General features: G+C 37.5%; 1 protein-coding gene across 1 annotated transcript in view; it reads right to left on the bottom strand.

The window, feature by feature from the left end:
* Positions 1–1427: 1427 nt before the first annotated feature.
* Naa15 (N(alpha)-acetyltransferase 15, NatA auxiliary subunit) overlaps positions 1428–22779 on the bottom strand; it is a 62731-nt gene continuing 41379 nt past the window's right edge. Inside the window, exons 11-20 of the mRNA NM_001107674.1 lie at positions 21448–21617; positions 20038–20190; positions 18812–18940; positions 17430–17643; positions 14038–14231; positions 11392–11500; positions 8807–8905; positions 7269–7412; positions 5892–5989; positions 1428–4818 (exon numbers count right to left, since the gene is read on the bottom strand). Of these exons, the coding sequence (NP_001101144.1) occupies positions 4618–4818; positions 5892–5989; positions 7269–7412; positions 8807–8905; positions 11392–11500; positions 14038–14231; positions 17430–17643; positions 18812–18940; positions 20038–20190; positions 21448–21617 (1511 nt within the window). The 3' untranslated portion in view covers positions 1428–4617. The remainder of the gene's footprint in view (positions 4819–5891; positions 5990–7268; positions 7413–8806; positions 8906–11391; positions 11501–14037; positions 14232–17429; positions 17644–18811; positions 18941–20037; positions 20191–21447; positions 21618–22779) is intronic.

Genomic DNA, 22779 nt, shown 5'->3' with positions numbered 1-22779 from the left:
GTAACTTTATGTTAAACTAGACATTTTAATCACAAAAATTCTAGCAGTCAAACAGAAAATGCTATGTTCAATTGACTATTTAAAACTATAAAATGGACTGTTTTAAACTATAAAAACAGAAAACAACCAAAGCAGTTGGCTTATTCTTAGGTCCTTTTTAATGAATTTCTAAACAAGTTATGCTGAATTCATACTCCTAAATATGTCTATTGATGTCACTTTAAAAAAACTAAATTAATGAAGGTAAGAATTATTAGTATTTGGTATTCCAGAACCCAGGTGAATAGTCTTGTTACCAGCTACTTGGAATGGTGTCTTGATCATTTTGAAAGATACAAAGTAGCAATATGATTACTTGAGAGCAGGTAAGTAGAGCTCCTAAGAAAAGCAGTTTGAAATAATGTAGCCATGTGTGTGTCCTGAAAAACCTGCAATTGCAAAGTAAACAAGTGGTAAATTCATTCAGGACCAAACAATGGAGAACCAGAGAGCAGAGTCCCTGTGTCAGTGATGCACAGGTAAACAGAAGAGAGGTAAGCCACTCATGAGATCCAGAATACTCTCAAAACCATCTCACTCCTAAGTGAGAAGGAAGTTTATCCTCAGCATGGCCAGACCATCTTTACAATGAGATTTCCAACATGTAGAAATATGCCACCTGCATGAAATATAGGCTCTTAAACTACAGACCAAGGTCTCACTTATGGGCGGGTGAAGGGTCTCACCAGGTGAGGGTGTCATGCAGCCTGACTCCCTTGTAAAGGATAGGTAAAGGTGGGAGGTGGAAGGTATGATCATGTAAGTTTTCCTCTGACTTACACATAATTCTTTTTTAAGTCTTCATAGATAGGCATGGTACATGTGTTTAATCCCAGCACTCAGGAGAGGGAGGCTGACCTCTGTGTTGGGAGGCCAGCAGGGGACATAGACCTCAGAATAGTCTGTTGCACTGCTAGTGGCATCCTTAAGTTTGCCATGCAGCCTTTAAACAAAGACTGTCATCTGGTTTTGTACATAAAATACAGACATCATAACATCAGTAAATTCTAATTTATATAGTACCAAACTTCTCTTTCTTCTAGCTACTATGCCAAAATTACGCTGCCTGAGAACCCACTGCATAAAAGAAGAGGCCGAGTTTTGACTCCTGTAGTTTTCGTCCCTGCTTTCTTTGCCCTTCCAGAGCGGTCCCCAACTCCATCTCCCAAGTACTAGAGAAATAAGCATGCACTCTCGCACACAGCATCCTTGGCTTTTTTTTTTTTTCCTTCAGGGAAGTAGGCTCATTTTACATCTACTAGAGTGTATATATCAAAGACACCCTTTGTTAATTAAGTACAGCATTCTTCAGAACCATCTACACACCACAAAGATTTTCCACAACCATCTCATAGCTGCAGAAGGGAAAAGTGAAACTTGATAAATAACCTTTTCCAAAAATGTTTTATTGCTACAAGTTGTTAAATTTTCAGCCAGCAAAAACTGAGACCATCTCTGCTTCCTATGGCACAACATAGCCAGCCATTTCATAGGGTTTGTGTATTAGATTAACAATGGGTTCAGCAAAGCTTAGACAATAGCAAAATGGTATGAAGAATCCTTCTCTGTAAAAACCAGGAACATGATGCAGAAAGGGAAGACTTCCTCCATCAGAAAGGTTGATCTGAATTCTCTTAATATCGCCATTTTCAGAATTCAGGGGCAGTAGTTATCTAAAATAACAAATGCCTGGTATTTTCAGTACTCTACTTTTTAGCTTTCCCCAAATAGATGGTATGCCCAGCAACAGAAATAGTCTTACCAATTAATTAGAAAGGATTTGAGTTCGTCACAACCCACCTGATCCTGGACCATGGCTCTTCATACATTCCCAGCTCTCATTTCACAGCTCTGACAGGATAGAGCATGCAGTACAATCATGGTGACAACACAGGGCCGAGTAAGACCCAGAAACCTTCCCAGCAACATCGGCACTACTTTTCGTCATGCTATTAGAGATCATTTTATTGTTGTGCATAATAAATACAGAAAAAAGGGTGAAAATGTATGACTCACCTATCTAATTAAAGCTAAGTAAACTAAGCTAGTCAGATTTTAGCTTTTCAATGAGAAATAACAGTGAGTGAATATGAAGAAAAACAGAAGGATCTTTACTTTCCTATATTAATACAGGCCGAGGACCCCTTCTCATTAAAAGGGTTGATAACACCAGTTCTTAGCAATAAACATAAGGCACTTGTTTAGATTACAACATCACACTGCATTTTTCCAACTTGTTTATCTAACCCTGTTTTCCCCCACAGTATCACTGGAAATTAACTCAATATGAATGGGGTAAATGTGAAATGATCCAATTGATAGATATGCTCAGAGTAAAGTACAATGTTTTAGGTGAACCCAGTCAAGGTCCTGTGATACCAGACAATGTATCCACTATCAAATAAACCTGAAAGAAAATAAAAGATTTATTCAATAGTTCCAGTAAAATTGGTTGGAATACAATATACACGACAGGAATTTGGCTCCTCTCGGGTGGCATCGGCATCAGAGTTCTGAGTATTTCTGGTTATTCATCCTAAGACAATCTATATCATTTAAACATTGTCAAGACAAACAGACGGATTTCATTGTGATATACAGTAGAATTTAAACAAATCCACACACGCACACCTACTATATGGCTGGTGCCTCCTCCAACACTGAATTAGTAGCGGACATACCACTAGTGTCTTTCCAAACAAAAGGAACCTCAGTTGCCACTCATAGGAGAAAAATTTTTAAAGTTTGCTCACTTTTCTTTTGCCATCTGTTAAGATGTTCCTGAGACAGGGCCTGTTAAAGCAAAGCACTGGAGTTCAGACTGTACGTACTTGTGCATCACTAACCTGCTAGACTGGGACGTGGAATGCAGATCATGTACTATGAAATAAATGGATCTCATCTTCTGAAAATTCCCTTTAGTGTATGTACTATCTATAACTAAAATACTACAAAAGTTCAATTTTATATACACTTAATTCATTATACTTAAACTTAATTGCTCAGACCTTGCAAACATAAAGAAATATTGAGCCTGAGGCTAGTTCTCAGTGTCCAGGTTTGACATGTTTAAGGCTCATTATCCCAATCAAAATGGTCATGTTTAGTTTCCCTTTCAGATTATGAATTACATTCATAGGACCTGCCACCATCCTAGCCCTCAGTGAAATCTGAACAAAGGAGCAGCATTCTACTTAATTCTGGAACTTCCCTGACACCACCATTTAGCCCATTCTAAAAAGCTCCCCTCTATACTAGCCCTACAGTGCATTTCATTGCCTCTGGCTTGCAACCTCTGTTTCCACCTGTGCATTTCACAGAAGCCCAACTCGGATTAGTGGAAATATTCACACAACTGTTTTTCAAAACAATTTATTGCATCATATTTGGTACCTTATGTTTGACAACAAAAAAGAAATTACATTTGTAACTGCAGGAAAAAGAAGCTGGTCTGTTATTGAAAAGAAAAATCTTGGGCCCTTTAAAAATTACAAAGTCTTGGGCTTGCCTGAAACAACTGAGCAAGAAATATATTCTTAGAAATGAAGGGCTTCAAGTATTACAAACCTGTGACACTGTGGAAAAGTTCCAGAGGTATCTAAACTGCAGCACTTTTTCTGCATATCGTGAACAAGGCCTGCTGAGGTTTTTAGCTATTAGTCTCTTGATCAGAATGGTAGTCAGGAGTTCTGCTCTTTAACTTCAAGCCATGGTAGAGTTTCCTTTTTTCACTCTCAGGTGAAAAAGTCATGCTTGCTAATTAGTTGGTGCCACATCACAGTGCATTTGGTTCTTGCATTACAGTTTTAACAAGTTTGGCCAAAACAATGCTAAAGCTTTGCATTGTTATTTTAGTTCTTCAAGTTTTAGTTAAATTGAGATTGTTCCAACTGGTTCCTTCGGTTAAAAACTGTGGTACAAGAACACCAAACTGATCATGTACAGTGAATTTTGGAAACACAACACACGTACTGAACACCTTCTAGGTTTCATTTAATCTGCTTGGTAGCTATGTGTCCAAGTTATCTACAACGTCAAGCATCTGTTGTAGATGGCTCTGTACACAGTGATTCACATTGCATACTTCCTATGGTCAATAATCAACCCCGTAACAAAATCAGTCAGATGCTAAAGCCCCAACAACTCTTTGTGCTCAGTGAAAGAATCCAGTGCTAAAACAGCATTTATGCTGTCTGAGATATAGTAAAATCTCACAAGACAAATTTAAAGTAATATTTCTGCCACACACCTGCTATGTTAGCTGTTATAGCCTCCAGAGTATATAAATTAGTTAAAAACATGGGAAGGGAAGGTAGGAATAGGATACGGATTTTTTTTTCTTTTAAACCCCTCAATTTTAGCAGCTTTTAATTTTTTAAGAAACTGAACCTATATCCTGTAATGTTAAGATATTTTATATATAGTTTTCAGCAGGATAAAAAAACGTAAGACTATTTGAAGGCAAGAACATTTACTCCTCTCATTCTGTGTAAGTAAGAGCAATGCAGCAGGTGCGTGACAAAAATATTATACACTAGATATGGTCCAAAGTCATTCCGTTTGCTTGTTTAATGATGTTCAAATTTCATTGGCCAGTTCTTCCGTTTCTGCAGAACTATCTCCGTTAACTGTGATCTTCATATCCTCTTCATATCCAGGAGGCATGAAAGCCAGAGCATAAGGGAAAAGCTTATGACAACTCACTCTATACGCTTCAGCAGCTTCTTTACAGTCTCCTAAGCTACCACCACACAAGGCTTCCAACACCTCCATGCACGTCTACAGAAGAGAAAAGTCACGTTAGAACTCTCGGCAGAAAACAGGTCTCACCATGAGACAGTTCAACACCAACCACTTCCAAAATAAGAATAAAACAGATTTTTAAGGGAAACCAGAGCATTTCCCCCAGCTTATAAATTTCATTAAGGTGGTCTTCAAGGCACAATTCAACCATTTCTTCATAAATGGAGGGTAAATGCCAAAAAGAAAGAGACAAGTATATGGATATTCGATAAGACACATAATGCATTTTAAAAAGTACTCTTTTGGGCTGGAGAGATGGCTCAGCGGTTAAGAGCACCGACTGCTCTTCCAGAGGTCCTGAGTTCAATTCCCAGCAACCACATGGTGGCTCACAACCATCTGTAAAGAGATCCGATGCCCTCTTCTGGTGTGTCTGAAGACAGCCACAGTGTACTTATATATAATAAATGAATAAATCTTAAAAAAAAAAAAAGTACTCTTTTTAAAGAAGTACTTTGAGGAAGCACACAACCTTATGAAATGACTTTACCTTAGCCTAGCTTGGCCCTAAGTATAAATATTAAATTACATCGTCAATGCCAATTTAAGCAGATAGGCCATTTTACTTCCTTTCCTTCTTTTGAGAAAGCGATGTGCCAGCAAAACCAAATACTGGCCCTGAAATGGGCCAGTTTAATGTTTAATCCCAGCACTTATAAGCCAGAGAGGCAGGCAGGACTTTATGAGTTCAAGGCCAGCCTGGTCTATATAGTGAGTTCTAGTCCAGTCAAGGCTAAGAGCATCCCAACAAAAAAACAACAAAATTAAACCCTGTTATTTAACCCCCAATTTAAATTAAGGAATTTTGAGGTTAGAAAGATGAAATTAGCAGAGTTCCAACTAATCTGGTATACTTGTGCACAAGTGTGAGCGCGCATACAGACACACATACACACACCCTCAAAATGTTTAAGGGGAAATTTCTCACAGATAATGATTTGGGAAGTATTATGTATAAAGAACAAAAATTATTTCATTGTTCTTAGTAAGAAGTAGTTAGTTTTTCTTATAGAGAGACGATTTAAAACAAAATAAATAGGCTCTGTTACCTGAAGGTTTCTGTTGGTGAGGGATCCATCAAGTGTTGTTGCCAGCTCTATTGCTCGTTTCTGACTAGAAGAATCTAAATAATATATCATTTTGGCAGCTAAGTGGAAGGAAAGAGGAGGTATCTTAGTTTAGGAACCTTCAACAAAATTCTTGTCCTCTATTTGTTTAGCTATAAAGTAAAAGATGATGTGAGCAAAGTACTGCCTGGTAGCTGCTGGAGCCACTTACTGCAGCCTGAAAGGGCTGGACTGTGTAGAGGAGGAGAAAGGATTAAGGTACAAATGTATATCCACTCAATGGGATAGAATGTGTTAGTGAACCATGCATAGTAAAATACATGAAGCAATACAAATATTCTAACACATTTCTTGGTATAATGAGATTATGAATCATTTTTATTGGATATTTTATTTATATTTCAAACGTTAATGAATCGTTTTTCTACTAAAATAAATATAATTTGGTAGTGAAGAGGAAATGTTTCATTAATTTCCTGTGGATAAAAAGCCATGAGAGGAAAAGTCAACCTTAAAGGTACGAAACAAAAGCTTCCAATCAGCTTCCCACAGCAGCATACAAAGCTTCTATAAGTTTTCACCAGGTTTGCTTGGTTGTGTCTGAAACACAGTTTGCTGTGCAGCTCTGGCCTAGAACTTGTAAAATTTACCAGGTTGCCCATAAATACAAAGAAATCTGCTACCTCTGCCTCCAGAGTGCTGGGATTACCACCACCACCTGTTTTTAACCAGGTGGTATTTTTAAATAATACTAATAAATCCCAGACTTCCGTTCAAGGTGAATGATTCTTCTTGCCTCGGGCTTTCTGAAATGTAGGATTGTTTAGCTTACCAATATAAACATATGAGCATGAAATCAAAATCACACTAAGTGAGCTTTATGATCACAATAAGGGAAGCATGAGAACACAAGCCCTACCTGCTTGTATCTATAACGTACACTTACATTCACTCTGGGGTGGGTTGGGCAATGGAAATAAAACCCACTTAACTTCACTTATACTGATAGGTGGGGTGGCAAATGCCATTAGTGCCCACAACTGGAGACAGAAGCAGGCAGACTTTTATGAGTTACAGGCTAGCCTTGACTAACTAAGGAATTCCACGTTATATACTGAGAACCTGTTCAAAACCAGTTATACTTTGTTTATGTTAGTGCTAAGTTTTCACTATAACAATCCTGTCTCATAAAGATTTAAAATCTAAAGGAAGCACATGTACATGGCCTGTTTCCCTGTAGTGAAAGTACAGTGCACAATGCCATTCTGAACAAAATGTATATCCTATCTTGGCAGTGATTCATTAAAGCAATAAAATCTTTCACGAAGGCTACCAAAAGGACCAAATAAAAGTGATTACCTGATAATCTATGTGGCAATGAATCAGAATTCCTTTTCAGAAAGGTTTCATTAAAATTCTTTGGATTTGTTGCTCCAAAAAGACGATTCATTTCTTGTTTTAATACTGTTCTAACTGCTTCAGGTAAGTCTTTACTTTCACACACTGTTGAATAAATTAGAAAACGAACTCTCTTAGAAGTTACTCTGATAAAGCTTATAGCAGTTTATCTTCTTATAAGCCCAAGTAAGGTACCTTTACTAGTCAAAACAAAAATGAAGTGTGGCCAACTTCCCTGACTTTCATCTTCAGGAATTATATGGATAGAGCTATTCGCTTTATAATAAACATTAAACATCAGGAAGAAGTAACCTAGAAGATGGTGTAAGAAAAAGCTACTGGGGGTTGGGGATTTAGCTCAGTGGTAGAGCGCTTGCCTAGCAAGTGCAAGGCCCCGGGTTCAGTCCTCAGCTCCGGGGGGGGGGGGGGGGGGGAGCGACTGTGTGTCACTCTAATTGTATAACTGGTATTCAATAAATTATACTATTTTACTATAGTTTTGAAAATACTGGGTTGGGGATTTAGCTCAGTGGTAGAGCGCTTGCTTAGCAAGTGCAAGGCCCTGGGTTTGGTCCCCAGCTCCGGGGGGGAAAAAAAAAGAAAATAGTAAGCAGATATTTTTCTAAGTTACAAACTCTGCTGATGGGCCCTGCACCTCACTTGGGCAGCACAGTAGCGCTGGCCCTGAAGGTTTAAGCATGGATGAGCCAGCTGGGGAAGAACAGCAGAGCTTGCCCAATAGTATAGGTGTGGGAGAGCTGCTGGGCTGACCAGCTTAGATACCTCTCAGGCACAGATAAAGGGCTTTGAGTTAACCTACTCCTATATCTACCCCATTGATCAACTACTTGAGTGTATGAAGAACTACTGGTTCTATAGATCCAAACCTGCAGGGATTCTGGCACGGCAACAACAAGATATTCAAGAGGAATCCTAGTGAGGTTCCAGTATTGATAGCGTAGCCAAAGCCAGAAGCCTCAGACCAGACTCACTGCAATGTAACAACTCATTGAGATGATCATTTAAAAGCAAAGAATTGTGGACAAATTATACAGCTTCCACAAAAATTTTTTTTTTACTTTTATATCACACACATACACACACACACACACACACACACACACACACAAACCTATTTTCCCCTCATCTAACACACACACACAAACCTATTTTCCCCTCATCTAACTAAACAATACCTAACATGCAATACCTCTAAAATGACTGAGTATATATTCATATTTTTTAAAAAAATGTATTATTTGCTTTTACTTATGTATGTGTACACCATGTATATTTAGGTGCCACTGGAAGCCCAAAAATGGTGTTGGATACCCCAACCAGAGTTGAAGTCAGAGGTGATTATCTAGTGTGGGTCCTGTAAATCAAACTCGTCTTCTGAAAGAAAAACAAAAATCTCTGACCCCTGCAAGGCATCCTCCAGCCCTATATCCATTATAAACTACTAGAAAAGTAAGTGCAATATGGAAATAAAAACCTACCAGAATTAAAGAGTCGAATCATGCATTCATGAAGCCAGGGATGACTAGAATCAATAGCAAACGCCCGCTTTACTGATTGTAGCATCAAAAGAAACTTTTCTATAAAAAGAAAAAATAGTATTTTGATAATTTGATAAAATAAGTTGTCCTTCCTGGAAAGGCCAAGGACCTTACAAACACAATAAGTGAATTTAGACTCAATCGCATGAGCTATAACACCTTTGAAGCCAACTTTTCTTCCAATCGACTACATGTTAGCTATGTTCATATACCATTCTTCAAGAGGTTCTGCCAAGAGAACTTGCACAACATTCTGTGATATGAACTAGGATCATATAAACAGAGAAACTAAATTGAAAGCCATTCCTTTCTAGCTTCCATTACTTAGAACTCTTGTACCTCCTTTCCCTTCCTGCCACCTCTGGATGCATCCACCCAGGCTATGTCTAATTGCTCTACACTATCCCTATTCCCATCTGCTTACCTTTCCCAAGTCTCAGCGGTGCCTCCACCTGTTAAACAGAAACTTACACTGAGTCTTCTTGACAATCGCCTCTTTGTTGAGACTTTCCTAATTTGGTATCATGCTTCAAATATCTAAGTATAAAACCCTAACTTCTTCTAAAACAATTCTTGTTTCCATGCTCCCCAAACTCAGAAAATAATAAAATTCCTGCCATGCTTATCAGCACCTACTAGCCAGCACTGCAGGGTGCTGAGGCCCCTTTCCACACACACAGGGCAGCTTCTGTGTATTTGGGGATTCTACCTAGAAACAGCTTCATTCTCCCCCCCCCCTTTTCTTTTTTACGGAGCCGGGGACCGAACCCAGGGCCTTGCACTTGCTAGGCAAGAGTTCTACCACTGAGCTAAATCCCCAACCCACAGCTTCATTCTTTTATTTACATTTTAGCCAAGGATCTTCACTTATGTTGGGGCTGACCTAGAACTCACGAGCCTCCTGCTGAGATCAAACAAACGGTGGCTACCTTGGACTCTAAGAATTGTCTGACTGACTGACTGACTTTGTGTCCACTTGTGGAGGTTAGAGAACATTGGTAGAAGTCAGTTTTCTCTTCTTCCAAATAGTTCTGGGGTTAGAATTCAATGGTCCAGCTTGAGGGGTACCTGATGAGCATCTTGCTGGCCCTCTAAAATTACTTTTAGAAAGAGCTAGGTTAGAAAAAAAAAGCAGAGTGGCAGACCCCTTTAATACCAGCACTCAGGAGACAAAGGCAGGCAGGACCTCTCTGAGGTCACATTGAAACGGTCTCCCCAACCCCTCCCCCCAAAAGGTAGAGTTAACTGTTAAACATATGAAAATTACTTATCTAATACTTATTTTCAAAGTTATAATTGTAAATAGAATATAGTAAGATATTTTAATTATTTAAAAATCTATCAAAAATCATTCTGTTATGTTTCAACTTATTTATTCCTAGTCACTTCTGTGTTATATACCTTCATAAATCTATTAACTACTGGACATGCTGACCTATACCCGTGATCCCACACTCAGGAAGCAAAGGCAGAAGGACAGCTGCCAAGTTCAAGTCTAACCTGATCCACAAACTGAGTTTCAGGCTGGCCGGGGTAAACAAAGGGACTTGTCTCAGTAAACAAATAAACATTCAATTAATACTAAGTTCTGCATCCTACATCAAAATAAAAGTTACATTACAAGCTATCTGTATTGCCCATGCTGTCCATGAGCCTTTGTCCTTCTAACCTCACCTTCACATTTGCTGAGACTACAGGTATGAACCACATGCCTGGCTACAACAGTAACTACTTTTTGGTATAACAGTGTTCGTCTGAAATTAGTAATAACCAGCATCTTTTTTTTTTCTTTTGTTGTTTTTTTTTTTTTTTTTTTTCCGGAGCTGGGGACCGAACCCAGGCCCTTGCGCTTGCTAGGCAAGCGCTAACCAGCATCTTTTTATTTCAATTCATTCAACTTCAATAAACTTTTCCAGTGAAAATTATTTGATGCATAACTGTGTCATTCACTATTCTAAGCTTTATACGTACCTGAAACTTTTATGTACCTGAATTACATAAATATGCAATCTACTATATACATATATGCTCAACACTGTAAATGTGAAAAACAAAGTCATTAACTCCTCTTCCTCCTAACCCCTCCAAACAATGCAGACACCAACACTGTTGACACTTTGTAGTGTCTTTACTGGGCACTATTTCCTTCAGAATAATCAACTATCCTTTAAGATTCAGCTCAGAAAAAAAAAAAAAAAATATTCAGCTCAGACTAGTTTCTATTTATGACATCAATTCCTAACAGCTAAAAATTATTTGATGCTTAACTGTGTCACTCACTATTCTAAGCTTTATATTTACATTAAGTAACTATTTCCACAAAACCCTGAGTTCCTTCACTGATTCACATATGAGGTGATCACTGTATCTGACTTAACCCAGGGACCAGTGTGCATCTACTGTGGGACCCTGTTCTTCAAGAGGTCAGATACATCACTGTGCCAAGAAATACAACTGTGAAGGGTGACATTAAGTCTTAGAAATCTCATCAGTTTTATGATGGCTACTATACCCTAATATCCTACCTTTCCTAAAGTAAATCTCAAAGGCAAAAAGATGAGTTTCTATCTTGTTCTTCACCAAGTTCTTCAATGGTGTTAAAAACTTAATAGCTTCTTCCAACGGAGTTTCAACCTAACAAAAATAAAAGACATTATATAAAAGGAAGTAAGATTCTTGAAGAATATGAACTTAATTTAAAATGCTGTTTCCTTGTATCAAAAATAATTTTTTTAAAAAGGCACTTACCAGTTACTCAGAAATATACTATCAAATTTCAGCCTCCCATAATTCACACAAAGACAATTTTCAACTCTAGAACTCTTCAATGTTTTTTTTTTCTAAATCTTATTATTTTTATGTATGTTGGTGTTTTGTCTGTATGTGTGTCTGTACATCACATTTGTGCAGTGTCCTCAGAGGTCAGAAGAGTGTGAGACGCCCTGGGACTGACTGGAACTCAGACTGCTGTCAACAACTAAAGAGGTGCTAGTCTTCTAGAAGGGCAGTTTGAAGATGACTGGCTAGGCACTGGAGACATGCCCTAGCACTAATCAGCAACTGCCGTTCTTGCAGGACTCAGGTTTGTTTCCCAGCATTCAAATGGTAGCTTACAGCCATGTGTAACTCCACTTCCAGGGGACAGAATACCCTCTTCTTCCCTGACAGCACCAGGCACTGGTGTAGTGCACAGACAAACACATAAGAAAATACTCGTAGATACAATCATGTATATACAAAGAACACTACAGCTTGACGGCTCCTGGAAAGTAATGAGAAATACATGAAGTCCATGAAAGAATTCATGAATATCAAGTACCGCCCCATGATAAACTAGAAAACAAGTAATTTAAACTTTTTGTTGCTATGCTGGGAGACAGAAAAAGAAACCCCTCCTATACAGTATGTCTAATGACAGTTAGATTTTAAGGCAATTTTTTTTTTTTTTTTTTTGGAGCTGAGGACTGAACCCAGGGCCTTACTGAGCTAAATCCTCAACCCCTTAAGGCAATTTTTAAATCTGAAAACTGTATGCTAGGTATGGTAACTCATGCGTGGAATCCTAGCACTTGAGTCTTGGAAGGATGGCTGCTACAAACTTGAGAACAGTCTGGGCCCAAGCAAGTTCATGTGCAGTCACGGAAACTTCAGATTTATCCTTTACTGACTAAGTATTAAACTTACTAAGTAAACCCATGCCATCTTCCATTTCTTCACAGGTAGAAATACTGATGATTTAATGGTTTTGTTTTATTTTATACGTGCTATCTTGAATTGATTATCACTGAATTTCCTATCCACATCTACACTTTAGACTATTTACCCAGATCTGTCAGCTACTTTTTTTTTTTTTTTTTTTTTGGGTTCTTTTTTTCGGAGCTGGGGACCGAACCCAGGGCCTTGTGCTTCCTAGGCAAGCGCTCTACCACTGAGCTAAATCCCCAACCCCCTTGTCAGCTACTTTTAAAATAGACGTCAATGTTACAACTATTATGATGGCTTGACATACCCTGCCCTTGCCACTTCTAGACAGGTACGGGTGCTGCTGGAGAGGGCATCTTTAAGGTACTTACGCTAGGAAGAAAGTTTTATGTTCCTAACAATAATCCTATAGAGTAAGCAACAATCTACAAGAGGAGTTCCTTCTACATTCCTTTCAAACGAAGAAAGCACCCAGAAACACGTTTCCAAAAACTCTATAACCAGAACTACTAATAATGATTAGACCGTACTGTGATGACTGGTACAAAAACAATACTACAGTCCGGACTCAGGAAAGCCTTTTTTTTTTTTAACAATTTTTAAAGATTTGTTCATTTATTATATATAAGTACACTGTAGCTGTCTTCAGACACACCAGAAGAAGGAATCAGATCCCTTTACAGATGGTTGTGAGCCACCATGTGGTTGCTGGGAATTGAACTCAGGACCTCTAGAAGAGCAGTCAGTGCTCTTAACCACTGAGCCATCTCTCCAGCCGCAGGAAACCCTTCTAAAGGAGGCCTGGCACACAGTTCTTTGTAGGGAGCACAGAGTCCCAGTAGTTACATATTGTAAAAACGTGTAAATAAACACATGATAGAGTCAAATCACATTGTTTTTATACCCCTACTGCTATATGTAAAAAGAAGGTGATTACTTGCCCAATTCTAAATGTAGTGTTTCTTTCATATCTTAATTTTTCTACATAATGCAATAAAGAAAATGATTTTAGATATCAAGAGATTGGTGATGCTAAAAGTACAGAGAAGTGTGCTTATTCTATCAGTTTAACACAATTATTATCACCATGGAATAGTCTTGTGAACAAAGAAGGAAAGGTTTCTAAGCAAAATAAGTCATGTGACAGTGACTATCTAGTTGGGTTCAGTGGTCAAAATCCACAAGTCAGAGTCTGGATTTGAGAAAATAAAGACTTAAAAACATTTTTTTTTCCAGACAGAGTCCTGATAGGTAGCCCTAGGAGAGCCTGAATTCACAAGTTGTCTTCTAACCTCCACACGCAGACAGACAGACAGACAGACAGACAGAGAGAGAGAGAGACAGACAGACAGACAGACAGACCTGCACAAAACGCACAAGTAAATATATAAATGAGACTAAACATATTTTTCAATGCCAAAGCCTGTTGTGGCACTCACTCACTTGTGCTAAGCACGACTATGAAATACCTTGGCCAATTTCTCAGGGATAAGTTCTTCTTTGGGACCTCCAATTTCCTCATCGTCGTCATCTTTTTTCTTTTTCTGATTTCGCTGCTGCTTTTCTTTTTCTGCATTTTTTTTCTCTTCTTCTATCTGGGCTTTCTTTTGAGCTCTTCTTTGTTTATTACGTAGTTTCTTTAACTCTTTGTCAGACATGTTTGCTGTAGGCAGTGTTAACAGAATTATAAACATGTTAACTAAATAAGTCATTGTAACCACCTTAAAATTTTTCAAACATTCATTTTATAGGTATGGGTATGTGGTAGTTTGAGTAAGAATGGCTCCCACTGGCTCATATATTTGAAGACTTAGTCATCAAAGTAGAATTATTTGACGAGGATGGTAGGTTTGGCCTTGTTGGAAGTGTATCACTGGAGGAAGACTGAAGTCTCAGAAGCCTAGCTATACTCTTTCTCTACCTGAGGCCTAAGGATCAGAATATAGCTCTCAAACCACTTCTTCAGTACCATGCCTGCTACCATACTTCCTACCATGATGATAATGGAATGAAACTGTAAGCAAGCTCCCCTAAACAATTCTTTTACAGTGTTACCTTGGTCACGGTGTCTCTTCATAGCAATAAAATAAGAACTAACAATGCCAAGCAACCAGAGCTTCCAGGGACTAAGCCACTACCTAAAGACTATACATGGACTGACCCTGGACTCTGACCTCATAGGTAGCAATGAATATCCTAGTAAGAGCACCAGTGGAAGGGGAAGCCCTGGGTCCTGCTAAGACTGAACTCCCAGTGAACTAGACTGGTGGGGGAAGGGCGGCAATGGGGGGAGGGTTGGGAGGGGAAATAAGGAAGGGGAGGGGGAAGGGGGATGTTTGCCCGGATACCGGGAAAGGGAATAACACTCGAAATGTATATAAGAAATACTCAAGTTAATAAAAAAAAAAAAAAAAAAAAAAAAAAAAAAAGAACTAAGACAGGATGTAATGCCTGCTTTTATGTTATAACTGGTGCCCTTGGAGGTCAGAAGAGCGCTTTGGAGCTCCTGGAACAGAAGTGGATATGAACCAATCTCTGATCTTTTGAAGGAGTACCATGTGTCTTAAGTGCTGATCTTTTGAAGGAGTACTAAGTGTCTTAAGTGCTGATTTTTGAAGGAGTACCAAGTGTCTTAAGTGCTGAGCTACCTCCAGGTTCTACTTCTCCTCACCTAAGCTTTTTTAGTTATTTAACTCTTTATTTATTTAAAGTATGTGTGCATGGAAGGGGTGGGGTACTTAAATGCAATACCAACTCAGATCAGAAGACAATGTCAGATTCCCCTGGAGCCATTAGTTATGAGTAATTATGAACCACCCATCATGAGTGCTAGGAACCAAATCTCTCCGTACTCTTAATTTTTTATTTTAAACAAACTTTATTTTGTATGCAGTAATACTGTTTACATATTAAATGAACACTGTAATAGAATGATTGACATAAATGTTTTGCTTTGTTTCCCCCAGTGTTAGAGGGAAACAAGGCAGGAAAAAAGAAAGAAGAGATGGGGAGAAAGAAAACCAAAGGACAGACTTAAAGTGAATATGGAAACTTGGCAAGACAGTTACAAACATTACAAATGAACAAAGTGATGTAGTTATTTTCCAACCATAGCCCTGAATGTAACACCTGCTTCTTTCTGCTCTAATAGCAAAATGCAAAAAAGAATTGAAAGAAGTACCAAGGAGCTGACAACAAAAACAAAAGGTATGACATTAAAATGCAAAGAGATGCCCAGGTGTGGTAGTGAATGCCTTTAATCCCAGCACTAGGAGCCAGAGGCAGGAAAATCTCCAAAGAGTTGTTCAAGGCTGTTATGGAGAGAAACCCTGTCTTGAAAGACCAGAAAGACAAAATAAAATAGAAAAATGGTGCCCAAAAGTACCGTTCTCCCTGAAGACAACAACGACAAAAAGATCTAACAAAATTCATGGAGGGGTTGGGGATTTAGTTCAGTGGTAGAGCGCTTGCTTAGCAAGCACAAGGCCCTGGGTTCGGTCCCCATCTCCAAAGGAAAAAATAAATAAATAAGAGAGAAGGAGAAAATATCCAATTGAAAGTAAATTTATTTATGTGCCCTGCCCCCTTTTTCCAAACAATTTCCCTTTGCAGTCTAGGTGAATTATTTAGTGAGTTCCAAGATAACCTGGGTTACTGAGTGAAATCCTGTCTCAAAAACTGGTGAAAAATAATAAAAATTATTTTAATACTGAAAATTACATTAATACTGAAGACTGTTCCTTTGTCTGCAGTCCCTAATTAAAAAACAAAACAAAAACTTACAGTAGATCAAAAAGAATCATCATACGAGGTGCTATAAGTAATCCAAAAATAATTTAAAGAATATATAAAATAGTACACTGAAATATATAAACTAGCACACATTCTTTCTGCAGTGGGTAAGGTACTAAGTGTTGTCAGCTGTATAGTAAAGCTCTCGTAACTAACAACTGGAACATGAAAGGAGCACACAGGACATGGAATGGAGTGGGTCTCACCATACTGAAAATGTTCTTATCAAAGCAAGATCCCTGTATAGATCTGACAGATTTTTGGACTCTTATTTTTATAGTGTGTGGCCTTAATATACTAGAAAAGAAATCTACCAATTGAGTGACTACTTTCAGCTCTTCTGAAACAGGGTTTTGCTATGTAACTTAAGCTATCCTCAAACTTACTATGAACTAGCCTGGAACCTCAAATTCTCTTGCATATGTTTCCATGTCTGGCTGTGCCATATCTATTATTACCTGCCATTATTTTAAAGGGCTCAGGTTAGTTCACCACAGTAAAGCTGTCATAAGTTTAAAAAAATAAGACACACACACACACCCCAAATGAATGTTTTTGTTTAAAAGTAACAAGCTAAAGAGTCAACACAGTAAGGTAGTTTTCACACTACACTATTTACATCACTAGCAGTTATAATACTATAGTTACCTGAATAATCTTAAATTAAATGTGAAACTTACGTAATTCAAGCATTGTTAGGTACAAACATCTAAGCACAAATTAATAAATCCCTATCTGGGAAGTAACTCAGTAACAGAGTACCTGATAAAGACAAGGTACTGAATTGGATTCTTAGTCACCTCCCAAACATCCAAACAAAACTCTCAGATCAGATTCAAATACCAAATAAATCTATGTTTGAAAATTATTTTGAAAGCATAAAAGTAGTTTTTCCCTCTGTTGCTTAGAGAAATTCCCAAAATACCCATCATTTTTCTAGCCTTGGCTAACAACCTCCCAAAAAGATACTCAATAAAATCTCAGAGAATGGGGGAACCGTATTTGTTCATGAAAATAAGTTCCTATAAACACAAGCGAGCCAATAATGGCAGATGTTTGAAGGACATACCTGTATCGGCCTCATGCTCTTTGTTCTCGTCTGTGAGAGGGTTGTCATGCAGCTTCAGATAGATCTCAATAGCAATTCTGGCTGCTTTGAAGTAAAATGGATGCTGCCGAAGTACATCTTCTAGTTTTAATAAGTCCACGTATGATCTAAGGGTGATCTTCCTCATACAGTATGTATGAAAATCAAACTGGTCATCGGTGATTTCTATAAAATGCTAACAAAATTATCTTTTTATTATCACTGGAATATAGCACTATCTAAGAAAATAATAAAAGTGAAGCCTGCAAACTATCTGCTTCTTTAGTATGAAAAATTAAAACATGAAAATTACAGTCAGTTTTATATTTGGCATATAAAACTAAAAAAGTATAGTGGACTACTGACGAGCAAAGAACAGGAGAAAATAAATGCTTTAAAGGAAAGAGGATAATAATGTTTCAACTATATTCATACTATATTTATTTCCTTCTTAATCATACTTAACTAAAACTAGTATATATAACAATTCTATATAGTTAGCACATATACTGTACACAGAATCTTACTTAGAAAATATACAGCAGTGATTCTATAGCATAGTATTTGGTAGGTCTTGTGAGGTTATAAATCTGAACTCTATACAACATGCTGTTGGTATATAAATGAAAAATCAAATCAAGAAATCAGCAATGCCATAGTTCAACGAAGCAGAGAGAGAGAGAGAGAGAGAGAGAGAAAGAGAGAGAGAGAGATATCTCACCACTCATCATAGAAATGAATCTACGGTAGACTAATAAAACAGTGATGTTTTTTGTTTTGGGGACACTAGTGGAAGTGTTCATATAGTCTTATACCACTGGGGCTGAGTTTCAAACACTTGTTTGAATCTCTATCTTTCTGTCTTTACAGCCCAAGTATTAGGATTACAAGTATATACTACCATACCCAGATTGAAAAACAATGACATTATAAGAAAATTATAGGTTGGGGATTTAGCTCAGTGGTAGAGCGCTTGCCTAGGAAGCGCAAGGCCCTGGGTTCGGTCCCCAGCTCTGGAGAAAAAAAAAAAGAAAAAAAAAGAAAATTATAAATTGCAAGGCATACAGAAATACTGGGGAAAAAGTTTCAAAGCGCAAATCTTTACCAAGGTAGATAGCATGAATTAAACCACATGAATTAACCACAGGACTCTAGAATTAATGGGATTTTATGTATTAGGGAACAATACAGCAGCAATTCAAAAATTCAAAGTACAATAAAAATATTTTCAGTTTTATAAAATATAAATGTATTATTGATGCTAAATCACATACTATGAATTACAAATGGGTATAGACTTTTGCTCAAAAGCTTCAAGATCTAACCTAAAAAAAAATAGCAGCTCACATATATAAGATACTTACTCTCTCAATTTCGTGGCATTTCTTAAGTGCTTCACCAAATTTGTTCATTGCTTTGTATGCCTGGGCACATTCTGTCTGGAACCACATACACTGCATCTCATTCAGGTTCTCTACCGCTGATGTTCCTTCCTAATGAAAACCACATGGTGGTCCAGAAAATTCAAACCAAATACATCACTTTACCATAATATTAAAAAAATAAGAATGGTCAACTAATCAGAATTCTCCTGAAGTAATTTTTGGGTTTTTTTTTTTTATTTTCATTTAACAGATTCATTAAATTAAGTTCTCTTTCGAAGTACTAGAGATAATAGCACTAGGTCTATAATAAACATAACAGCACATGGAAGATAATTAATAAATACTAGTCCCCTTTACCCCTAAAACATTCAACAAATGACTACAAGCAATTTTAGCTTTTTTGGTTTCAAAACAGGGTTTCTCTATGTAACCCTGGCTGACTTCTACAGCTACAAATCTCATTATGTAGCCCCACCTGCCTCTGCTTCCCAAAGTGCTGAGAATAAAAGCATGTACCACCACACCTAGCTGCAAACCAGTTTTAAAAACCATTGTGGGGTTGGGGATTTAGCTCAGTGGTAGAGCGCTTGCCTAGGAAGCGTAAGGCCCTGGGTTCAGTCCCCAGCTCTGAAAAGAAGAACCAAAAAAACAAAACAAAACAAAACAAAACAAAACAAAAAAAACATTGTACAGGAGCCTGAGTGATGGTTCAGGAGTTACTCATGATGTTCTTCTAAAAGACCTGGGTTCAATACCCAGCACCTACATGGTTGCTCACAACTCTCTGTAACTCTAATTTCAGGGGATCAAACACCTTTGCACCAATGCATATAAAATAAAATTAAATATATTTTAAAAAACAACTGTCCAACTCTATTAAAAGAAAATACTTAATGTTGACTATCTAATACAGTAATTTAATTTCTGGACAACTGCAATATTGATAATAAACTTTAGGAACTGGAAGGATGGCTCAGGATCAATTCTCAACCCTGACATGGCTGCTCTTCATGTCTGAAATTCCAGGTCAAGGAAGTGCAATGACCTCTTCTGGTCTCTGTGGGCACTGGGCCTGCACATGGTTGACAGGCATACAAGCAGGTAAAATATCATAAGCATAAAGGAATTAAATTTGAAAAAGACAAATATAGAAATACAAAGTCAATTATACCCTGTTTACGCTCAAAAACATAAGCCATACAAACCCTTGTAAACTTGGAACACATTTCTTCAGCCTCTTTAATCAGATTGGCTTTTAACATGTATTTTGCGCACTTGGAATTAATAAATCTGTCTGCTGTGTCCAGGGCCTGGGCTTCATCCATCCACCTGGCAGCTTCTTTAATATTCCCAGCATGCTTACAAGTACAAAAACAGAATTAACCAGTAAATATGACAATTTTACCGTATTAATTTGTGACCTATAATTAAAATTAAACAAATGAAAGAAAAAGTGTTCTTCTGACTCAAGACCAGCACCAATATAAAAAACACCACATGTGGTAGCCTGAGTTTCTAATTCTAGAACTAGGGGAGGTCAGACAGAACTTTCCTGGAAACCACCAGCCAGGAAGTCTTGCAGAAAAGCTGAGCCGCAGGTCAGAAAGTTATTAATGAACATTCCCCCACTATCCCAATTCTAATTTATCTATCTCAAAGCCACAAAACTGAGAAACTTGGCTTTAAAACAAGTATGGTAGCAAGCCAGATGGCTCAGCAGGTTAAAAACCTTGCTAGCAAGCCTGATAATCTGTTCAAACTGCAGACCCACATGGAACGAGGGAAAGTAGCGCTCATGAGTGCTCCTCCGACTTATACTAACATGCTGCAGAACACATGAGCCACCTCCCTCAAAATACATAAACATAAGTATAGAAAGTATTTTTAAAGTTTTGGGTCAAAAATGCTGATACATGCTGGTAATCCCAGAACCTGGGAGACCGAGGCAAAAGAAGTCCCACTTTTGAGGCTGTCCCACTATAAAGGCCATGCCTCAAACAGTAAAATAAAGACAGTAATAACAAACAAAACTTGCAGGTGGGTGCAGCTCAGCCTGTCTATCTGGTATGTATGAAGCATTGATATTAATGCTACTTCAGTCGACAAAAGGGGAGGAAGTGCTTTAAATGCTACTTAATTCTAATGTTCTAATATTTTCGTTCTAAATATACATTACTGGTTTATAAATAACTCCTTTTATAAAAGGCTTGATTACTGAATATATTAAAAATTAGAAAACGAGCAACTTTAAGATGTCAGAACATGTAACACAAGATTCTCATGCATAGCTCAAGAATTAAGAAATGGTAACGTGTACATTCAAAATAAAATTGTTTTATTTTATTAACATCAGATACCCATGAACATACTCAACTGTTAGCAGAAAACACACTTTACAGTACATGACTACCAGCAGAATCATACACACACACACACACACACACACACACACACAGAGTATTATGTGTGTATTTTGTGTAGTTATTGATGAATGAGAAAACAAACTTGGCTATGACAAGTCTAAGAAAAAAAATCAAACTGATATTTCTCATATTTTACTTACTATACCTAGAAGCTATATAACCTTATAAGGAAAAGGAGGTAATGGTTTTTACCTTATAGATTTTAGCTTTTACAAGAAAGAGTTCTATCAATGTTGGTGTACTTTCAATAGCGGTATTTATGTATTCCAGAGCAATAGATGGCTGGCCAATTTTATCATAATGCTGTGCCAAATAGTACTGGACCCAAAGTAATGTGGTTGGAGGTTCCTCCTTTCCATCATCTTGAAAGGGAAGAATGAAGAAATCAAGATTAGATATTACAAACAATAAGAGACTATTCCCTCCCCCTCATAGTGGTCCCCCCATTTACAAGGGAAGCAGTTATAAAATAGTTTGTGTATATAACTAGCTATAATCTGTAGCCAAGCACATTAAGACCTATTAAAGCATATTTTCTTAAGGACACTTATACATAACACCATATATATATATTATATATTGTTTGCGATCTGGACATTTTGATTTTTAGTGACATTTTTAGAGCTTATTATTATGCTGAATGTTGATTATTAATATTATGCTGAATATAGACTGAATTAAAAACTATATCCAAAGAAAATAAGACAAACAAAAAAGCATTTCTTCCATATTTACTTCAAGATGTCATCTTAATATATGTGAAACTTAAGTATACAACTCACACATCAAAAAAAAAGTTGTCCTTAAATACAAGTTTCTAAACCCAGAGATTTATTTGCTTTCATACTCTATTTGCTTCTTTCTCCCCAGTAGAGTAAGGTGGCTGCTCAGTGGAGAATAACACGAGTGGAACACACACCAACTCCCCACCGGATAGACCTACAACAAAGTGCTGCACCTTCCTGGTCGCATCACTGAGCCTCTTTTGCATTTGTAAGAAAATGATGATAATTAAAGGAGTATCACGATGATTAACCAATGAAGCCATGGTATCCCTTTTTAAAGTACTGCTAAAATTAATCTGAGACCTAGAAACAATGGCCAGCTTACTAGCAATGTGCACCCCAGGTCCCACGGTGGGCTATTCCACTAGTGAAGCCAGAACTCTGTGGGAAAAATGATTCCAGATCTTCAGTGGTAGTGCACAAGGTAAGCACTCAAGATCTTGTCAGCGAATAAGTTATCATCTACCACCACAGCACTTGAAAGATGGAGCCACGTAAAATTAAATGAATAAAAAAATCAAGCATACTTAAATAAATTATTTTCCTCTAAAACGCTTATATTTATTTATTTGAGTGTATGTATATGGGTGTATGCCTGCCACAATCCACGTGCAAAAGTCATAGAACAACTTTCTCGAGAGAATTCAATCCTTCTACTGTGTGGTATCCAGGGACTAAACTGAGAAGTAACCAGGACCTGAATTCATATTTTTTTAAACAAAATTAGTTGCCAAGTTTG

This window comes from Rattus norvegicus, chromosome 2, assembly GCF_021556685.1.
Source record: "Rattus norvegicus strain SHRSP/BbbUtx chromosome 2, alternate assembly SHRSP_T2T, whole genome shotgun sequence".
Lineage (NCBI taxonomy): Eukaryota > Metazoa > Chordata > Mammalia > Rodentia > Muridae > Rattus > Rattus norvegicus.
Note: the sequence above shows the minus strand (reverse complement) of the source record. Positions and strands in the feature narration are given on the sequence as shown.